Source organism: Palaemon carinicauda, chromosome 8 (assembly GCF_036898095.1).
Source record: "Palaemon carinicauda isolate YSFRI2023 chromosome 8, ASM3689809v2, whole genome shotgun sequence".
NCBI lineage: Eukaryota > Metazoa > Arthropoda > Malacostraca > Decapoda > Palaemonidae > Palaemon > Palaemon carinicauda.
The window spans coordinates 130,998,232-131,018,796 of NC_090732.1; the positions used below are offsets into that span (position 1 = coordinate 130,998,232).

The 20,565-nt window shown below is 45.5% G+C and overlaps 1 protein-coding gene across 1 annotated transcript in view; it reads right to left on the bottom strand.

The window, feature by feature from the left end:
- The window catches only part of LOC137645932 (structural maintenance of chromosomes protein 5-like), a 208,316-nt gene extending 188,308 nt beyond the window's left edge, over positions 1 to 20,008 (bottom strand). Inside the window, exons 1-2 of the mRNA XM_068378994.1 lie at positions 19,605 to 20,008; positions 6,229 to 6,370 (exon numbers count right to left, since the gene is read on the bottom strand). Of these exons, the coding sequence (XP_068235095.1) occupies positions 6,229 to 6,370; positions 19,605 to 19,654 (192 nt within the window). The 5' untranslated portion in view covers positions 19,655 to 20,008. The remainder of the gene's footprint in view (positions 1 to 6,228; positions 6,371 to 19,604) is intronic.
- Between the last annotated feature and the right edge of the window lie 557 nt (positions 20,009 to 20,565).

Below are 20,565 nucleotides of genomic sequence, written 5' to 3' on the forward strand. Positions count from 1 at the left end.
AGTTACCAAAATTTACCAGCATTGTTACAATAAATATTTATGTAATTTGGTGTGGGATGTTAAAGTGCCTGTTGGTAACTACGAATTAGATTTAAGAATACAGTGAAACCTCGGAATGATTCTGGATATAACGAACCAAATCCAGACGACCTGTCATGTCCGGGTGGCGTTGTAAAGGTCACCAGAAGAAAAAGCACTTGGTTCCAAGATATCACAAATTCTTTAATCAATTTATCTTTTTCCTAACTATGCAAGCTAAGACCTATTAAATGTGTAGAGTTAAACTCAAGTGAGGAAAGTAGGATGAAACAGCTGTTTAAACTTTTAGAGTTATTATCATTAGCTGGAAGATGGCGGGTAGGCCCCACCCACCAACCAGGTAGCATATAGCCTTCCCTTTGACCTTAACCTAGGACTTGTGAGGTGATTGAGGTCGCCAGCGTAACATAGGTCTCATGTTCGTACGATCAGGAAAAATACAAATTGATTAAAATTGTTTATTTGTTCCTAAACATAATACAAACGTTCAATGTTTAATAGGAGACTCATCCTTAGGAGTGAGGATTTCCCTGAAACCAACTCAATTGGTTTAATGACCAAGGGAAATGCCAATGCACTTTGGTGTTGGCGAAGAGCAAAGTTGATGACTCCTGTCAGCCTCTTAATAACCTGATAAAAGATATATAGCAGGTGTTAGGCTACGTCCCTACCCGGAGACTACTAGGCAGTCATGAAAGAGGCTATACCCATAAGGATATGGTGTCTAAATGTATGGTCATTATGAGAAATGAGTTGCATGCATTTCAGTTGGGGGGGTGAGATACTTCAGTAAAGTACTAGTCTTCTGTAATGAAGTTACTCAGTCGTGAGGTTCGCCTACATCTAGCATCTGATCCAGCATATACCTGAGCTACTGCTTCACCCCAAAAAAAAGAAAAAAAGAAGACAATGGCCAGATATTCTGTCTCATAGACTTGTGTCATAAATGCAATCATAAGACGAGATGCTAGTTGCCCTGTAAGGGAGAAAGTTCGCAACATAACTTGAGTAGCTACCGCGATAAGGTTATTAAGGGACCTGAGGGTAAACACCTATGGATAGTGGGCATCGCATGTTGTCCATTATACCAGCCTTCTACCTTCAGAAATAGCACCACTAACAGTAATGAGCCAGACTTGATTAGTTCGAACCGGGATGGTTTCCAGAACATCATTAAATCAGCACGTCTGAAGGTTCAAGAGTCAGAAGAAGCAATGTTCTTGGATATCTTAATCTATGACCTTTTGGCACAGAAAAGTGTCATTTAGTTTTAATGCAAGGTCTCATCGAAATCTTCAGATGGATATTACTAAGCTTCCAGTGCTTTCTTTCTCTCATAAGTTCTTGCTGACTTGAGGATGGGGTTGAAGAGACAAAAATCTTCTGGAAGACTATAACTTTTCCTTTGTCAACAGGAATTGCCATGATCTTGAGACAAAAGATATGATGCATCAACAGCAGCGACACCAAACATGTTACCATCACTACTGGAATTAAACCTATCCGACATATCAGACAGAGTTGGACTAGTATCAAAAAGTCCTAAACTATCCTGAGTCTACAGTAAGTTACTGGATCAGGACCCTTCAGATACCAAAGGAAGTGCCTCCTGATATAGGCTGGAGGTTCAAGCCATACAGTACTTTTAGCTGAACACGGTGTGCCTTCACCAGTTCATCATACGACAAGTTTCCTCAGCTCATAAGCAATCTTATTCTTGGGTACTTGGTAACATGGCATACTCACTAAAACCTATGGATGACCTTGTTTGTTAGGTATCCCAACAGATGCACCTTCTTCAGAACCAGAGAACCCTCCTTAAACCATTTTTACCAAAGATGTCCTTCAGCTCACGAGTCTTTCATTTCTGCTCTAAACAATGTGATAGTCTCAGAACTGCTCTAAACAATTGCCGGCCTTATTTTCGAAATTCCACAGAAATTACTCATAGTAGCTCACCAATAGATTTTCCTGCACCATTACTAGAGGGTTTATACCGAATTGTTTTCACATATACAACACTGTAATGCTCCGACAACTCAATAAATTCCTGGGAACTAAACTTGAGGCCGTTATCAGTCAATATCCGGACTGAAAGACATGAAATAATCGGATAAACTTGACTTTCAAGTTCTTGGCATATCGTGCTGCTCCTCTTATTCCTTATGGGTACTGCTGCCACGCCATTGGAATAATGATCGACTACCATCACACCCAATAAAAGAAGTACTGGTTGCTAGAAGACTCACAAGGTCCATAACAACCAATTCAAAAGGAGAAGAGGTTACTATTTTCAAGGTTCGTGGGGTAACAACCTCACAAGTCTAACATTCCCAACACATTTGGCACATCCCTGATCACACTAATCAAGGATTTGTCCCATACGAGTCGACAGAGTATTGCAGTCATTTTCCTTATTCCCCAGTAAAAAAATTTCAGGTGTGTCTCTGCAACTATGTTAATCAGGACATTGAAGGTGATTACAGGAACTACCGAGCTATCTGGGTTCCTTTTCACAAGCAGACAAAAGGACAGGAGAGCATTCCCTGAGAACACTCCATGGTCAAGTTCAGGATCAGTCACCTTCATGACAGTGGTCGTGGTAGATAGCAATGAGATGGAGTAATTGGGAAACAAGTAAAGAAGAACAGTGCTGTCATACACCAACTTTTCCCAAAGTGAACCCAGGATCAGGTAGGCTGCGTCAGCAGATTTCTGCTCAAGACAAAACCAAAGTTACTGTCTCTGGAAGCTACTTACGCATAGCTAAACGGTGGGAGTTTCCACTGGACACACACTTTACCTCTTACTTGATGCACCTGAGAATGTTGGCACAAGTATCAGTCAACTTCTGAACTGTTCTCTAGACCAATCCAGTACCCATGACAAGCTGGCTCAATAGACTTATTAACAAAGCAAACCTTTGCTTCTGCATCAACAAGAGTACATTACAAGGTGTCCTGTAACATTACTGTACTAGATCTACTCCCAAGTGTTAAGACACATGCCTACAACTGGACTGATGAAGTATCTTTTCAGTCACATACTAGGTTACGGGAGAATCCTCTGGTACTTCAGGATCTTCAGCAACCAAGTCCTAAGCATCAGGCACACAAGCTATCACCTCCACCTCCATCTTATGCCCCAGAATCTCATCAATTACAGAAACATAATTAGTAATTACATAGCTCAAACAGAGGGTTAAAATGCAACCCTGAGAGATACTGAAGATGCACACACTGAGGCTCAGTCACAGATGAATCACGATAAATTACAAGACAAGTGGGACTAAAATGGACCCAGATTTCCAGCCAAGAAGTTGCTAATAGCAACTCCAAAGCTGGGACAGTACCTGGGAACTCCATAGCCATGATCCGGTTCCTGCTAGTCTTTTCCAGTTTGAAGCGTAGTCGACCAGTCTTTCAGAAACTGCTGAACTAAGTCTTACCGGAGTTTGGCTCCCTTCAACTGAGAGTCAGCAATTCCCGACTAGTTCCAAAGATTCTATAAGAGAATCTGAACCACCACAAACCTCCTTATACAGGGCTAATCCAGTAAGCAACTAGGGAGTTGTAGAATCAGTAATGGTCATGCAGTCAATTGATGCAGGCCAGTGGGATAACCAGTCTGCTGCAGCATTCTGATCACCTGGACAGTAATTAGTAACTAACTTAAATTTGGACAAATCTTCCAGTGTCTGTGGTAGATTACTGTCCACCTTCTTCAAGTCTTGAGGATACATGTACATCAGGGGATGGCGATCAGAATGGATCACAAGAACTGGCCATAGAGGAAGGCCCTGAAGGCTTTCACTCCCCATCGCAGAGTGGTCAACTCACGCTTAGTAATGGGTCTCGCAGTCAGGAAGGTCATGGACTCGTAAGACATTACCCGACACTCCCCTGGAGTCTCAAAGGAATCACCAGTGCCCTCACCTGAAGCATCAACAAACAGCTCCATGGGTTTAACATTAACGGAGTAGTCAGGGATCAGGGACAACAACATGATGTTTTCCTTGATCGGTTCCGTCAGATGCTCTAGGCACAATCCTTCCAGCCCATTTCAGCTTGCTGGCCTATTGGAATTTCCATCCTCCAGTCTTTACAGATAATGGTTTGGCTATCTGTTGGCACATTGGGATGAATTTTCATTAGAGGTTTACTAGTCATAAAAATCCTTGTAGCTCTTGCACAGAAGTAGGTTTAGGGAACTTCTCCACTTTCTGGCTATACTCTGGTAGCTTACGCATACTAGAATACCCAAGTAGATGGCCAAGATATTTAGCCTCTGCCTGAACCCAAGAACACTTCCAGTTTTATCTTGAGCCCATGCTTCTGGAAAGTAGCCAAAGCTTGTTCTACCAGTTTCAGGTGTTCCTTGAAAGAAGCCCTAAGGATCAAGATGTCATCAATTTAGTCACCTTGACCTTTGGGAACTCCTGTAGAATATGCTGCATTTCTCCCTGGAACACTTTAGGTGCATTCTTCAGTCCTAACGATAAACGTCTGAACTCCCAGTGTCCAAACTAATCAAAGAAAGCTATGAACTTTTTATTGTTCTCTACTAATGGTAACTAATAGTATCCACAAACTAGGTCAAGGGTTGTGAAATACTTGACTCTTTGGAGTCCTCATACAGAATCTGCCATATTTGGCATCGGGAACTTATCAGAGACTGTCACTTTATTCAGTCTATGATAGTCCACACCCAACCGTATACAGTACAGTACTGTTGTCCTTCTCACAGACTGGAATAATGGATTCTTTGCACTGTTACTCAATGGCATCGGCAACTAGCTTTGCAAATCGTCAGATCCTCTAATAAATGATCACCTCGTCATAAAGGTGGATGCATATTGGTATACTTGCGCTCTCTCCCAAATCACTGTCACCAGTACTGATGACCGACAGATGACAGAGAAGCATCTGCCAGAACTGGTTCTTCTGAGCCGAATTCTGTTCATTTGAGATCAACAGACTTTTATCTCTCCAAATACGCTTGGTTCAGGAGTTAGGTTACACTCCAGTGCTAACAGGCTGGATAGAGGAGCATTGATCTTGGCAGTTCCTTCGGATTAACCCTCGACTAAAGCTGAGACTTTGACATCTTTCATTTCTAGGATGCCAGGTATCACTGTAGCTTTTTATGACAGATTGGGAATTATGATGTAATATCATAGAACATAGGCCAACTGTCAGATCAACAGGCAAGGCACCTAAAAGAAGTGTCAAGCTACTCAGGAAAATCTACAGTGACAGGAACAAGTATGGGCTCATAACTGTCAATTCTAATTGAATCGGATGCTTAGACTTCGTTCGTAAAACACTTGCTGGCAACAAGCTCCACGTATTGGCACATAATACTTCTAAAGAGGCTCTCTGGGAGTACCGCCAATGCTCAGCCGATTTCGGGCTCCATCAACTATCGACCCATTTGCCCTCAAGAACTGTAACCTAGCACCACATGCTCAGCCATAGTCCCAGAAGGCCCTACATGGAACACACCTTGGATCTTAAGTCCAGTTTGCCCTACACCCTGAACACCATCTGCAGCTGCTATTCCTGCACCACACCTGATAACAGGAGGTTAGCCCCTACACGCCGGAAACAAAGGATGAAGATCTACATCCTCACAACTTGCATACATTCCACAACAATGTCCAAAATAAATCTTTAATCATAATAGCTTTGTACTCACACTGAAAAAGTGACAAAAAGCAATTAACATATGGGAAAACTTCAAAAGCCAGATGAAAGCATACGTCCAAACAGGACAACTGTCATAGATAGAATGGCTTACCCAGTAAGAGTCAGATCTTGTCCACTGTATGCTCTGGTGGAGGGAGGTTGCCATATTGTTGGCTAGGATCTTGACGATTCTTCATTGGCAGTTTCCAGCTCACGCTAGAGTATACCCCTTTTAATTGACAAAGACTTGTTTCACGTAGGAACAAATTATATTTCTGATTTATATTTTGAAAACTGGACCAAAAAACCTTAATATTTGATTGAAGCACTGAACAAAAATACTATCATTAACGGTAAAGTATCTCAATTAACAATCATACGAACTTCCCTTTTATAATTCGTAAACTACCTCAAACAATTACTGTACTTTAATTAAGAGGAGCACTGTATAAATTCTTGTCTGCAGGCTTCAAAAGTTTAACATATACAATAGTATACTTACATTTTTTGAGCGACCAGTGACATCTGGTTTCCCACCTAGGCATATGCAAATAGCACACAAAATTGTAGATTTTCCTGATCCATTTGGACCAATGATCAGGTTTAAATAAGGTTTTGGAAAAACCGTAACCTTATTAAATGTTCTGAAAAAGAAAAAAATTATTGAATAAACATACAGTACTATATAAATAGTGAAAAAATGTGAAAAAAATCATATCTAAAAAATAATTTACATTTTTCTAAACTATACAAACCAGAGACCTTTAATAGTTCTGTGCAAATACTGTACACTATTTTCAATCTATCATAATACTGTTGGAAATGAGTTTTAATGAAGTTAAAGATTTTTTTTTAAAAATTCCCGTTTTGCTTGTTTCGTCATCTTGGCAGCTGCCACAGGAACCTCCTCTCTCCACACAATTCAGAAAAACCTACCGTGCTGCTTCGGTCATTACTTGTTCGAACAGATTGAAGGACCCAACGTTAACCTCTCGGTTTGTTTTTGTCAATATGGAAATGTACAAAAATTAAAGATCTTATTTTATTTATCATGTTAATGATTCCATGTTAGGGTAAAAATGTATGTTTGATATATGTAGTCTGATACAGTACATTAATGGGAAATGGAAGCAGAGTCCAATGTCTGAAAAGATGCTGGACTGCAAAGCTACAACTCCCCAATTCAATAAGTGTGTATTCACTCCTTTATTAAATTTATATATGATGGGCTTTATCCAATCAATTATACAATATGACAAATTCGTAGATAATTTGTATTTTTCCTAACTATACAAACCTTAGCTATTTAATAGGGGTATTACTTTTGGCGCAGCTGAAATGACGAGTCATTAAAATTTAACGAGGGTTTACTACCCACACCGCTAGTTAGCGGGGGTAGGGGAGGGTAGCTTGCTAAAACCCCCCCCCCCCTCACACACCTGTGCTTGAACTCACTTTGCTTGGAGGTAGGACTTCAAGAGGGATAGGGCTGGCGGGCAAGTTTGGTTAAATAGCTAAGGTTTGTATAGTTAGGAAAAATACAAACTACTGTATCTACGAATTTGTCATTTGTTCCGTAACTGGAATACAAACCACGTTATTTAATAGGGGTGACTCACCCATTAGGAAGGGTGAACATCCCAGCCAGTACTGGCTTTTTGGCTTTGCTCGGGGGCTCGTTATTTGAGTGTATAAGCATTCAAGAAATAAAGAGCCCCTACATCTCGCTAGAACCTTGTTACGCAAGGACTGTGGCCTACGCAAGATGTGTGTGAAGGTATGAAGAAGTGTGACTCGTCCTAGGAAGTTATTCTGAAGTTCTTTAGAAGGAAACTTGTAGACTAGGACTTTCCCAATACCACCTCGTCAGGGTATGGGGCCGTAACAGTATTAACTTAATACTAGGAACACAAGGGAGCATGGTTTACCTGCAGTGGTTTGAGGTCAGCTATGTAGAGAACCAAGGATGCTGCCTTCCCCAACAGACGGGATGATAAAGAAAAGAATAAGGGCCGGGCAAACCTTTTCATTCACGCAGACTAAAACCGGGTAACAATGTCCTCAACCTTCAGCTACTTGTCCAATAAGGAGCTTGAAGTTTTAAACCAGCTGTTGTGCAGCCACCACAGGGCCGAAAGAGAACGTATCGAGCCTCCTGTGGGTCACGTATTGCAGGTAGTGGGCTGTGAACGTTGTTTGACGCTTCCACACCCCATCTTGCAGAACCTGCTTCACAGAGATATTTCTTTTGAAGGCCAGGGACGTAGCTATGCCCCTGACATCATGTGCTCTAGGGCGACGTGACGGAGGAGGATCTGGATTCAAGGCCAGATCAATGACCCTACGAATCCATGCAGAGATGGTGTTCTTGGTGACCCTCCTCTTAGTCCTTCCTGTGCTGACGAATAGAGCTGGCACATGAGGACGAACTGCAGCTGTTCTTTTGAGGTAGAGCATCAAACTCCTTACTGGGCATAGTAAGAGATGGTCTGGGTCATCTGTTACAGAGCGGAGACTCAAAATCCGGAAGGAGTCGAATCGAGGATCCGCTACTCCAGGATTCTGAGTCTTAGCAATAAACTCAGGGACGAAGCTGAACGTTACCTCCCCCCATTCCCTTGACTGGGCGATGTCATACGAGAGACCATGAAGTTCGCTGACTCGCTTGGCCAAAGCCAAAGCTAGCAGGAACACCGTCTTCCAAGTTAGGTGGCGATCTGATGCCTGGCATAATGGTTCATAGGGAGGTCTCTTAAGAGACCTGAGAACTCGAACCACATTCCATGGAGGAGGTCTCACTTCCGACTGAGGGCAGGTAAGTTCATAACTACGTATGAGTAGAGAAAGTTCTAGCGATGAAGAAATGTCCATTCCTTCCAGCCTGAAGACTAGACTCAAGGCTGAGCGATAGCCTTTCACTGCCGAGACTGAAAGGCGCATTTCTTCACGCAAAAAATACGATGAACTCCGCTATTGTTGGAATAGTGGCATCGAGTGGAGAGAGACCCCTTCCACGACACCAATCACAGAAGACTTTCCACTTTGCCTGGTAGACTGCTGCAGATGACTTTCGCAGGTGTCCAGACATCCTGACAGCAACTTGCTGCGAAAATCCTCTCTCAGCGAGGAGATGCTGGATAGTCTCCAGGCGTGAAGTCGTAGGGATGCTACGGCTTTGTGGAAGATGTTGGCATGTGGTTGCTTGAGAAGATTGTGTCGTGGAGGGAGCTCTCTTGGTAGCTCCGTTAGGAGTTGCAGAAGGTCCGGGAACCATTCCGCATGATGCCATAACGGAGCTATGAGGGTCATTGAAAGATTGACCGATGTTCTGGTCGATGTTGTCCCACCGTTGCTGGAAAGCATCTTGCCAGAGAGCCTTGGGGTCTGGGACTGGGAAGCAGTACAACGGGAGCCTGAAGTTCAGGGCCGTTGCGAACAGATCCACAGTCGGAGAATCCCCGAAAGTCAGGACTTTGTTGGCTACTAGATGATCCAAAGACAACTCGGTACTCACTATCTGCGACGCTCTGCTCAGATTGTCAGCGAGCACATTCCTTTTGCCTGGAATGAAGCGTGCCGATAGTGGTATCGTGTGGATTTCGGCCCGTCTCAGTATCTCTACTGCTAAATGGGATAGCTGCTGCGAAAAAGTACCTCCTTGTTTGTTGATGTAAGCCACTACTGTGGTGTTGTCGCTCATCACCACCACAGAGTGACCCGCTAGGTATTGTTGGAACTGTTGAAGGGCCAGAAAGACGGCCTTCATCTCTAAGAGATTTATATGGAGGCACTTTTCTGATTCTGACCACAGGCCTGAGGTCGTGTGGTGCAGTACGTGGGCCCCCACCCTTTCTTTGAAGCGTCAGAAAACAGCATTAAATCCGGGGGGGAGGACGAGAAGATCCACTCCTCTTCGTAGGTTCTCGTCTGTCACCCACCACTGGAGGTTCGTCCGTTCCGCAGGTCCCATAGGGATCATGACGTCCGGGGAATCGTAACCTTGATTCTCCACCGGGACTTGAGTCGCCACTGGAGGGATCTCATCCTGAGGCGACCGTTGGGAACTAGACGAGCCAAAGATGAAAGGTGACCGAGGAGACGTAACCACGATTGGGCTGGAAGTTCTCGTCTGAGAAAAGGGGCTTGCGACCTTCCTCAGTCTTGCTATCCTGTCATCTGATGGGAAGGCTTTGCGGAGATTGGTGTCTATAATCATGCGTAGATATACCAGTCTTTGAGTGGGAAGCAGAGAGGACTTCTCGAGATTTACCTTGATCCCCAGGTCCTGGCAAAGTCCCAGAAGTTTGTCTCGGTGTTGAAGAAGGGATGACACCGAGTCTGCTAGGATCAGCCAGTCGTCCAGATAACGGAGGAGATGGATGCTAATCCTGTGTGCCCACGATGATATTAGGGTGAACACACTGGTGAAAACCTGTGGTGCTGTGGAGAGACCGAAACACGGCACCTTGAACTGGTACTCCTTGTTGTCTAGGCTGAATCTTAAGTACTTCCTTGAAGACGGATGGACTGGGATCTGGAAGTACGCGTCCTTCAGATCTAGTGTATACATGAAGTCTTGTGGTCTCACTGCTAGTCTGACCGTGTCTACGGTCTCCATGTTGAACAGAGTTTGTTTGACAAACTTGTTCAGAGCCAAGAGGTCGATGCAGGGGGACTGCCAATCCTAGCGTTTGCGGCCTCGGCTGCTCCCTCTAGGATTTTTACCTCCCCTGGAGGACTTTTAGCCTTTCTTGTTCTTGACAGGAAAGGGCTTAGACACCACTGCCTTTGTTGCCGTTGTCGATTTCGTGGTCTTGGTAGAACGGGACTGCTCGGGTGCTGGAGGCTTACAGTATAGGGCTTGGATGTCAAAGCCCTATGCAGGAGGGAGTCTTGGTGGGATTTCCTCCACCTCTCAGCAGCATGTTCCACGTCTTTAGGCTCAAACAGATTCATTCCTTCCAAAAGAGGAATGCCTGAGCCTGTTTATCTCAGTCCTAGGGACCTTCTAATGGAACCTCTCAGCCACCGCATCCCGACGTTTCAGGATGGTGTTCGCCCACCAGTTAGAGACTTGGTGGGCCAGAAACTCGATCGTGCGAGTGCCTGAGAGGAGGAACGTCTCCATAGCTTTCCTGGTACGTTCTTTGGAGAAATCCTCCAAACGTATCAGGATACCTAAGGTCCCTAACCAGATATCCAGCCATGAAGTGGCTTGCATAGCACACTTCACAACCTTCTCCTGGTTAAGGATCTCAGTTGCCGAGAATGAGACCTGCCGGTTGGAGTGTCTCTCAAGAGGGACTCCCCTGGTAAGCTCTTCCAAAGAATGGTGAAGCGGAAGAGCTAAACAAGGCTCCTCCAAGATCTCGAAGTACCTCCTCTGCTGTACGCGAGGAGGTGGGAGAAGCTTGTTGCCGGCACTGGAGCGGTTGGAGGAGGCTAACTCAGAGAGCTGGACCGCGATCTTGTCCCTGGTACTCTTAACCCCTTGAGACCAGGGCAGAGCCGCACTGGCCTTAGAAGGTTTTTGAGTTCCAAATACTCGGCCCAAGACCGTGTCTTTGCTCTCTCAAGGGGGAATCTCTGGGTTAGCAAACCCATTGAGAGTCCTCATAAGAGTCAGAACCTGCCAAAATGCATGTTCTGACTCCTGTAGTTCTCCTCCGGATGTCGGACTTGCAGCGAAGTCTCCTGTCCCCAAAGGCTCTTCTTGGGGAGAGTCGCGGACGTTCTCCGAGTGATTAGCTGGCTCCGTCCTAAGTCTCGTCGAGGATTTTGGCAATGTCTTCGAGTCCTTCGACTCCCTCCTGGGAAGGATGCTGGACTCCAACAAAGACGGAGGCAAGTTCTTCTCTGCCCCTACCCGGGAAGACTTTTCAACGCGAGGTGGAGTTTCCCTCATTGGTGTGATGGGGGAACATCTCACCTCACGTGACTCCCGAGGACAGGAAATCCTCGTCCGACAGGGAGGGAGAAAAAGTCTGGGGGGGGGGGGAGATGACCTGCCTCGAGGGCTTACGAGGAGACAGCTTAGTTCTTGAAGTCACCGCGTCCGAAGCTCCTCTTTTTCTCTTCAGAGGGGTAGACGCAGCCAAGGATTTGTGGCCCAATTCAGAGAGAACAGGCTTGAAAGCCTGTGTAACTGCTCTGATTAGTGCCCCAACCCATGGCTGTTAGACACTCCCTCTGGAGGGAAATGGGAGGAGTTTCCATAGGGGAGTTCGCCTGAAAAGAAAAAGAAGAAATGTTCCTGGACCTTTCTGGAAGCTTCCCTTCCACTCCCGAGCGCGCTGTTCTGCGTTTGCGGGAGGGGAACGTGGGGATGGCGACCCTGCCATGCGTTGTACTGCAGCCTCGCACGCAGGAGGGTATTGGCGCTCGCGCGATGGGGAATACCCAGGGTCGCGCGTGGGGGGGACTGCTGATGCGCGTACGTGGGCGAGTGATGGCGCGTAGAAGCGCGCGCGGGAGACACAGGAGAGTGCGCACGCGCGGGTGAATGTTCGCGTGCACGCGGGCGCCAGGATGATGGACCCGTGGGCATGCGGCCAAGAGATTGCACGCCCCAGATGTCGTAGGGCGCGTGCGCGCAGGAGAGATATCCCTTGCGCGCGGGCGCGCAGTCGGAATCTGCGTGTGGGGACGCGCATCTTGCATGCGCGCGTCAGGCTGGCGGTGCATAGCTGCTGGAGGGGATGGGCGTGGGCGCACACGCATATCCTCGTAGGCGCGAGCAGGTGAACGCGCGCGATCGCGCGCTGGAGAGGGATGGCGCGCAGGAGATAGCAGGCGGCGCGTTGGCGAGCGCTGGAGTGTAGGTGAAGTCCTTGACTTCCCTACAGCCCCCAGATCCGAAGATCGTGGGCGCGCACGCAGGAGACCGCTGACACGTAGGAGAGCGCTGGCGCACAGGGTATTGGCGCGCAGTAGGTTGATGGCGCGCTGGCGCGCTGTCTCAGGTAAAGCCTCGCGTACGCGCTGTCTCAGATAAAGCCTTGCGTACAGGAGACCGTTGGCGTGCATGATCATCATGACGCGTAAGGGACGTATGCGCGCGATAGCGGGTACACCCTTTTTGCCCCGTAGGGACCGATGCCTGACTATCATGATAGACAGGGTTCGTCGGCGCGTAAAGTGTATCAGCTGCCAGGAACGGCGACGGCAGGTCTGCAGGTCTGTCGGGTGGAAGGTCAGCGTGCCCTTTGAAAGGACGACCTTCCACCGAAGGGGATCACGAACGATCCCCAGAGAGGTCCAGGACCATAGCAGGAACAGTCGGTGATCGCTGACGAGGCTCCTCTGCGGCGGACTGCAACGACGATGATGAACCGAAGAGGCGTCTCCGCACCGCTTTATAAGGTGAAGGAAGGCCTCTCCGGCGAAGACGAAGGCGAGCCTTGCGACGTATGCTCCCTCTGGGGGCCGTAGGATCAGCAAGCTGACCTTCAGCAGTCCTCCGAAGAGGAGTCTCTGTAAGTGAACTCCCACGAGGGAGAGAATCACTGGCAGGAGAGATTGTTGGACTTGGTTTCTCCCTCGTAGGAACGGGAGAAACTAAGCCTTCAGATACTGCGGGATGAGAAGTAGAGATATTAGGAGATACCGCATAGGATACCTCTGACACCACAACGTCAACAATTGACAGAGGATCAACCCCTGCCAAAGTCGGCAATTGCTTGACAGCGGCACCCAATCGGATGATGTCAAGAAGAGCTTCTTTGGAGGGCGAACCCTTGAGCCCCAAGGAAGACCAAAGCTGAAATAAATTGGTTAAAGATAACTCCTACCCCGGGGGGAGAGGTGGAGCTGCCTCGCTAGGGTAGGCAATGCCATCTCTCGAACCCCGAGTTTAGGAAACAGAACCACGGTCTACGCTACCACTCGCCGGTCTCTCGAAAGAGACCGATCGCGCGGGAGCTTCGGAGGAGGTTTGGGCAACGGAAGAAGAGTCCTTGGGATTTTCTCCTTTCAAAGAAAACTTCTAAGGAGAAATATCCCGCCTGGACTTCTTACGTAGCCGAGAAAACCACTCCCTACACTCAACACACTTATTACCACTATCACACCGTTGGCCTCTACAGTAAGGGAAAAGGGTGTGAGGGTCTGTCTCGTCCGCCGACATGAATGTTCCGCAGGGGCAGTCGGGTAATCCAGGACAGGTGCGCATAATCGCAGAGGCCAACTTCACACTCAAACCTGTGAAAGAAAAAGCAGAAAAGAATTAATGGCAGTCAAGAGCGAGGCGAGGATGAGAGAGGACACGTCCATCTACCATCCGAGCCGATAGCAAAGTGAGCTCAAGCACAGGTGTGTGTGAGGGGGGGTAGCAAGCTACCCTCCCCTACCCCCGCTAACTAGCGATGGGGTAGTAAACCCTCGTTAAAATTCTAATGGCTCGTCATTTCAGCTACGCCGAAAGTAATACCCCTATTAAATAGCTTGGTTTGTATGTCAGTTACGGAACAAACCAGGAATCACGCGCGGGAAACTGCTGGTGCGCATGCAAGCGCGGGAGACTGATAGCGCACAGATGTGCGCGCGGGAGACTGATAGCGCACAGATGTGCGCGCGGGAGACTGATAGCGCACAGATGTGCGCGCGGGAGACTGTGGCCACACAGGCGAGCGCGTGGGCGCGCAAGATCAGGGCGTTGAATGCGCGCACCCTGAAGAAGTCGTAGGGCGAGCGCACGCAGGAGAGATACCTCCGGCCCGCGGGAGCGCAGTTGAAGCCTGTGCTGCTCGTGAGCACGCGTCAGAATGGTGGCGCGCAACTGCAGAAAAGGATGGGCGAAGGCGCGCGCGCTTATCCTCATGGATGCGCGCATGTCGGTGCAATGGCGAGCGCTGGAGAAAGCTGGCGCGTAGGCAAGTGATGGCGCGTTGACGAACGCTGGCGCATGGGAGAAGTCAAGATAGACTTCCCAACAGCGCCCAGATCAGAAGATCGTGGGCACGCAGGAGATCGCTAGCGCGTAGGAGAGCGCTGGCGCGCAGGAGGTTGCTGGCACGCAGAGGAAGGTTGCTGGCGCTCAGAGGAGCGCTGACGCGCAGGTGAGAGTTGGCGCGCTTGCTCAGGCAAAGCCTGGCGCGCAGGAGAATGTGGGCGCGTATGCTTAGCATAGTGCGTGAGGGAAGTATGCGCGCGTTGGCACATACGCCCTTGATGCCCTGTATAAGGGTTAGAAACAATGCCTGACGAGCGTGGAGGTCAGGTTTCATTGGCGCGTAGTGCACATCAGCATCCAGGAACAGCGACGGCAGGTCGGCAGGTCTGTCGGGTGAAAGGTCGACGTGTCCTTTGAAAGGACGACCTTCCACCAAAGGGGATCGCAAACTATCCGCAGAGAGGTCAAGGACCAAAGCAGGAACAGTCTGTCATTGATGACGAGGCTCCTCTGCGGAGGACTGCAACGAAGATGTAGAACCAAAGAGGCACCTTCTCACCGCAGGTGAAGGAAGGCTTCTCTGGCGAAGAGGAAGGCGAGCCTTGCGACGAATACTCCCTCTGGGGGCCGTGGGATCAGCAAGCAGACCTTCTGCAGTCCTCCGAAGAGGAGTCTCTGTAAGTGAACTCCCCCGAGGGAGAGAAATACTAGCTGGAGAGACTGTTGGACTTAGTTTCTCCCTCGTTGGTTGAACAGGAACGGGAGAAACTAAGCCGTCAGCTACTGTAGGGTTTGAAGAGGCAGAGGTAATGGGAGATACCGCATTGGATACCTCTGACACCACAACGTCGACAATCAACAAAGGATCAACCTCTGCCGGAGGCGGCGATTGCTTGACAGCGGCACCCAATCAGATGTAGTCAAGTAAGACTTCCTTGGAGGGCGAACCCTCGAGCCCCAAGGAAGACCAAAGCTGAAAGAGATGGATTAGTGATACATCCTCCCCCGGGGGGGAGAGGTGGAGCTGCTTTGCTAGGGGAAGCAACGCCATCTCTCGAACCCCAAGGTTGGAAAACAGTACAACGGTCTACGCTACCACTTGACGGTCTCTTGAAAGAGACCGACCGAGTGGGAGCTTCGGAGGAGGTTTGAGCAACGGAAGAAGAGGCCTTGGGTTTTTCTCCTTTCAAAGAAACCTTCGAAGGAGAAATATCCCGTCTGGACTTCTTCCGTCGCCGCGAAAACCTCTCCCACTGGGAGGTAGACCACTCCCTGCACTCACTACACTTATTATCGCTATCACACCGTTGACCTCTACAGTAAGGACAAAGGGTGTGAGGGTCTGTCTCGACCGCCGACATGAATGTTCCACAGGGGCGGTCGGGTAATCCAGGGCAGGTGCGCATAATAGCAGAGGCCAACTTCACACACAACTGTCAAAAAGAGAAAGCAAAAAAGCATTAATGGCTACCAATGAGCGGCGAGGATGACAGCAGACACGTCCGACTACCATCCGAGCCGAGGGCAAAGCGAGTTCAAGCACAGGTGTATGAGGGGGGGGTAACAAGCTACCCTCCCCTACCACCGCTAACTAGCGGTGTGGGTAGTAAACCCTCGTTAAATTTTAATGGCTGGTCATTTCAGCTACACCAAAAGTAATACCCCTATTAAATAGCCATTAAATAGCGTGGTTTGTATTCCAGTTACAGAACAAATTATAAGTTGAACGGTAGAGTGTTTTCATCATAATAATAAACTACCGACATAACTGAAATTACTGTACAGTACACTAAATTTCGAAATAGATTGATGTACTTCCCTTAAGTTCTCTCTTGGAGACGGACGTCTTCATGTGAGGGTGGTTTAACTCAAATTGAATGAGAGGGTGGAAAAAAAATGGCTGTTGTAGAACAACATCCGCAAACTTGTGCATAGATATTTGGAAGCTCGGAATTGGTTAAAAAAGCCAAGTAATGATTACGGCATACAAAAAACAGAAAAGATGGCCAAAGCGAGTACAAGCAACGTATGCGCAATTACTCACACCATCAGTCTCCCAAAAGTAAACAATGGAATTAGAGTGAAAAAAAGTTATTATGCCCAATCCTCCATTAAACATACAGTGAGCCCTCGCTACTTCGCGGTTCGACCATCGCAGATTCACGACTTCGCGGACTTTTTTCATTAAATACGGCATCCGATATCATCAGCAAACCACTATTTTTGGGGGAAACATCATTTTATTCTAGAAAATTACTACTCTTTAAATAGTTAATTGCACATTAAGAAAGCGTGTACTTTTGTTTTTAAATTTCGGGTGTTTTAAAAATCGAGTATTGTTGACTTCTTTTTGTTTCACTTTTGGCTGTGATCAGATCAGCTGACGTCTAGCTGCCGGTCTCAAGAATATGCGCGTACGAAGTATTGTTTATACCATTTCTTAACTTATTCAAACCATCTATACAGTTGATATTACATGGGCACCAATGTGTTATAACCTATCATATTTTTTTGTTTAGTACATTTAAAACAACACACACACTCACTCACTCTCTCTCTCTCTCTCTCTCTCTCTCTCTCTCTCTCTCTCTCTCTCTCTCTCTGTGGGCTACTTTTCACTACCTCTCATTCCTTACCTCTATCTCACTAACAAATGAAATCTTTGTTGCTTCACAAAGTTTCATTTATATTGAAAATCAATCATGATTCAATTTTCCTTACTTTCTCCAATCTCGCACTATGTCACATCGAACGTTATAGTGGTAACTTAATTGTTCGACAACTTTAAAAATCAGCATAGTACTTGCTTCTTCTTTTAGTTTTTTTTTTTTTTTTTTTTTGATAGTTTCATAATTGAGGGGGGTAGAAGTTGACTTATAATTGAAGTTAGGAAAAGTATTTTGGATATGGAATGGAGAATCATCTTTAGTAACAGATTAGAATTATCGTAAATTATCATTCGGTCGTCAGCGGCAGTTTGTTATTGTTGATTCAACGCCCCCCCCCAAAAAAAAGAAAAAAAATTTGTTTTCCTGCTTTGCTACGTATGTAGGATTTTATATAGATACGGTAAATAATATTTGTAATAACATATTTACTAAAAGCTTTTAATATCATTATTTATCACTTTCATCATGCGCGTTTAATGCCTTCGTTTATTACGATCGAAGATGGAGCGTACAGTAAACGAATGGAAGGTTTCCGTTTCAGGCGGCGTCATAAAGAAAAACATTCCTGTATATAAATGGCACTCATTTCATTTATTTGGAAGTTCTAAGAAAAATTAAGTAAAACATTGGTAATAACAAAATCAACATATAATCAATACTTGGTAAGATTGCTGTCGATGCAAAAACTAACCTATACACAGATGTGTAAATGCGTCTGTTTCTTCATTATGATCAGAGATAAATGTAAACAAAACATTGGTTGTCATTTTTTATCGTGCTTTTTGGCGTGTTTAGGAAACATGATATAAAATCGCCTTTAAAATTTGTGCCTGTTTTAGTTTAGGGTACTGTAGTACATGCATTAAGTGTTCTGTACATTAAAGGGTAGTTTGTTAACAGTACTACGTAAAGGGAAGGTTTTAAAAGTCTGAATATACATGTTAATTAAATACGTAAATATGGTGTCCTACTTGCGGATTTTCAGCTATCGCGGCCGGGTTTGAAACCTATCTACCGCGATAAACGAGGATTCACTGTATAGAGAAAAATACCAAACTAGCCAGCACTCATCTATTTCTTATAGAGAATTTCAGTTTCACTAGTAATTAAAGTATCATATATTTACCAAATATGCTGCTAAAGCAAATATTCACCAAATTTATAATTCACAAATAATAAAACTTTTGAGTAATTACTCAAGTTTTAATTTAGTATATATTTTAAATATGCGGTATATCAAATGTACGCTGGCATCATGAACTTCTGTTTATGTACGCTGGCATCACAAACTTCTGTCAGGTTGACTATGTTAGTTCTACGTCGTTTAGTGAGGAAACCAAGCTAGTTTTTTTATAACCCCTCCCCTCTTGCTCAACATATCTTGATATTTTTTGCTCCCCTCACCCCCATTTAAAGAACCTCCTAATTATTGTACAAGAAGAGGAGAGCTGCAACTGCATAATTTTGGAGTAAATGGAGAGGGTGCTCTTGTAAACAAATACCAATGTTTTTCTTGTCTCACAGGCGAAGTGAGCGTACAGCGGAGCAAAAACCTTTAGATTTCGGTATTACTGCTCCACCGTGCGCTCGCTTCACTCGCATAAAAAAACCCATTAAGGTCCTATGTTCTGTCAAGAGGTGATTACGCTGGATGTGACTCTACCGAAATATTACCGGTGTGACGGTCTGAACGATCCCCCGGTCTCAGAATTCTCCTTGATAATCTGCACATGCGCGAACATTACCGTTTGCCAGTGCATACGAGGTTGATGTTTTATTTTCCTGTAATGTTAGCGTGCGCAGCTCAACATTACCGCTTGCCAGTACATGAGCTTGATGTTTTACTCTCATGCGAGCGAACCGAGCTAATGGCTGAAAAGAACCATTATACAATGTCAAGGAGAATTCTGAGACCGGGGGATCGTTCAGACCGTCACACCGGCACAAGACGCATAGCATGTCATACAGGTAAGTAGGTAAGGATATGTCTCCTAGGTCAGGTTAGGTGGTGTTCTTGGGTCTTTCCCTAGTAAACTGTGATCTTTCAGTGTCCTAAAAAATATAAAGGCTCTTCCAAATGGTTTTAATCATGTTAAAACCCTGGATTCTACGGCGAGTTGTCCACCAATAGATATGATTTCGGAAGGTTAGGGTTACAAGAGGCAATCAGCTTAAAAAAGAAAAGGTATTTTCGGCAATAAAAATGTTCAAAAGGCCTAAAAAATTAAGACAGGCGATAATCAATAAAAGTCAGAACAATAAATCTAGCGAATACTTGAAGTAAACAAAATTAAAGCAAAACGTTTCTTGTTTACTTACAAAAAATTTTGCACCGAAACTCTGACGATATTTCCAGTTTTGAACGACATGGCTCCAGTAGTTCGTGGTCTAAATTATTTACAAAAATCTAATGCATGTTGCTTTGAAGGACGCCTTCCCAGGACAGCGTCCAAACTACACGTCAGTGTAAGTCGTGGTGGTTACCTACTCTTGTTAATATCAGGTAGACGTGTTTTCGTATTTGCATGTTACAAAATTAAATTGGACAAATGTACTTTATGAAACGTTAGTCTATTTTGTTTCTTTAATCACTAAAATGTCAACATTTCATAATAACTGTTATTGCCTGACACATGATAGGAATATGATATACGTATATCTGATTATCAAAGTTCCTTCCAAAACGAATTTGTTTTTGTTAGTGACGTCATGATAGAGCGGGAAATCGTCACTGAGCTACACCGTCTCCTCTTTAATCATGTGACTCGGTCTCAACTCTCCACCGGCCATGTTGAAAAGTTCATTCTGGAACTTCTTTTTATGAATCGAAATACTAGTGCAGTAACCATTGCCACAACCAAATCTTGATTTCAATTTGGATTACTCTATTGTTTTCAAATATCCATCATGCTAGCTGTTAACTACTTACTACACAAAACACATTTGAACAAACATTATCAACTAATAGATACATCCGAAGCAATTAAGTTTTTTTCTTGTAACAATTAACAGCAATTTTAATGAAAATCGTAAGTTTTACCTTTATAATGTTTTACCTTAAATTATGTTGGTATAGTACCCGTTTTTTCACTTTTGGTAACCTGTTGTGGTATTTCTGAATTATTCATTCATTTTTTATGACCCTCATTGTATAGGCCGTTAGCTTTCTATTAAGATTATAATTTTCTTCATTTTGGACATCGCCTTATCCATATACATTTTTTTCTGTAAGGATGTAGGCCATTCCTTTCCATAAGTTTTAATTCACTATATATATATA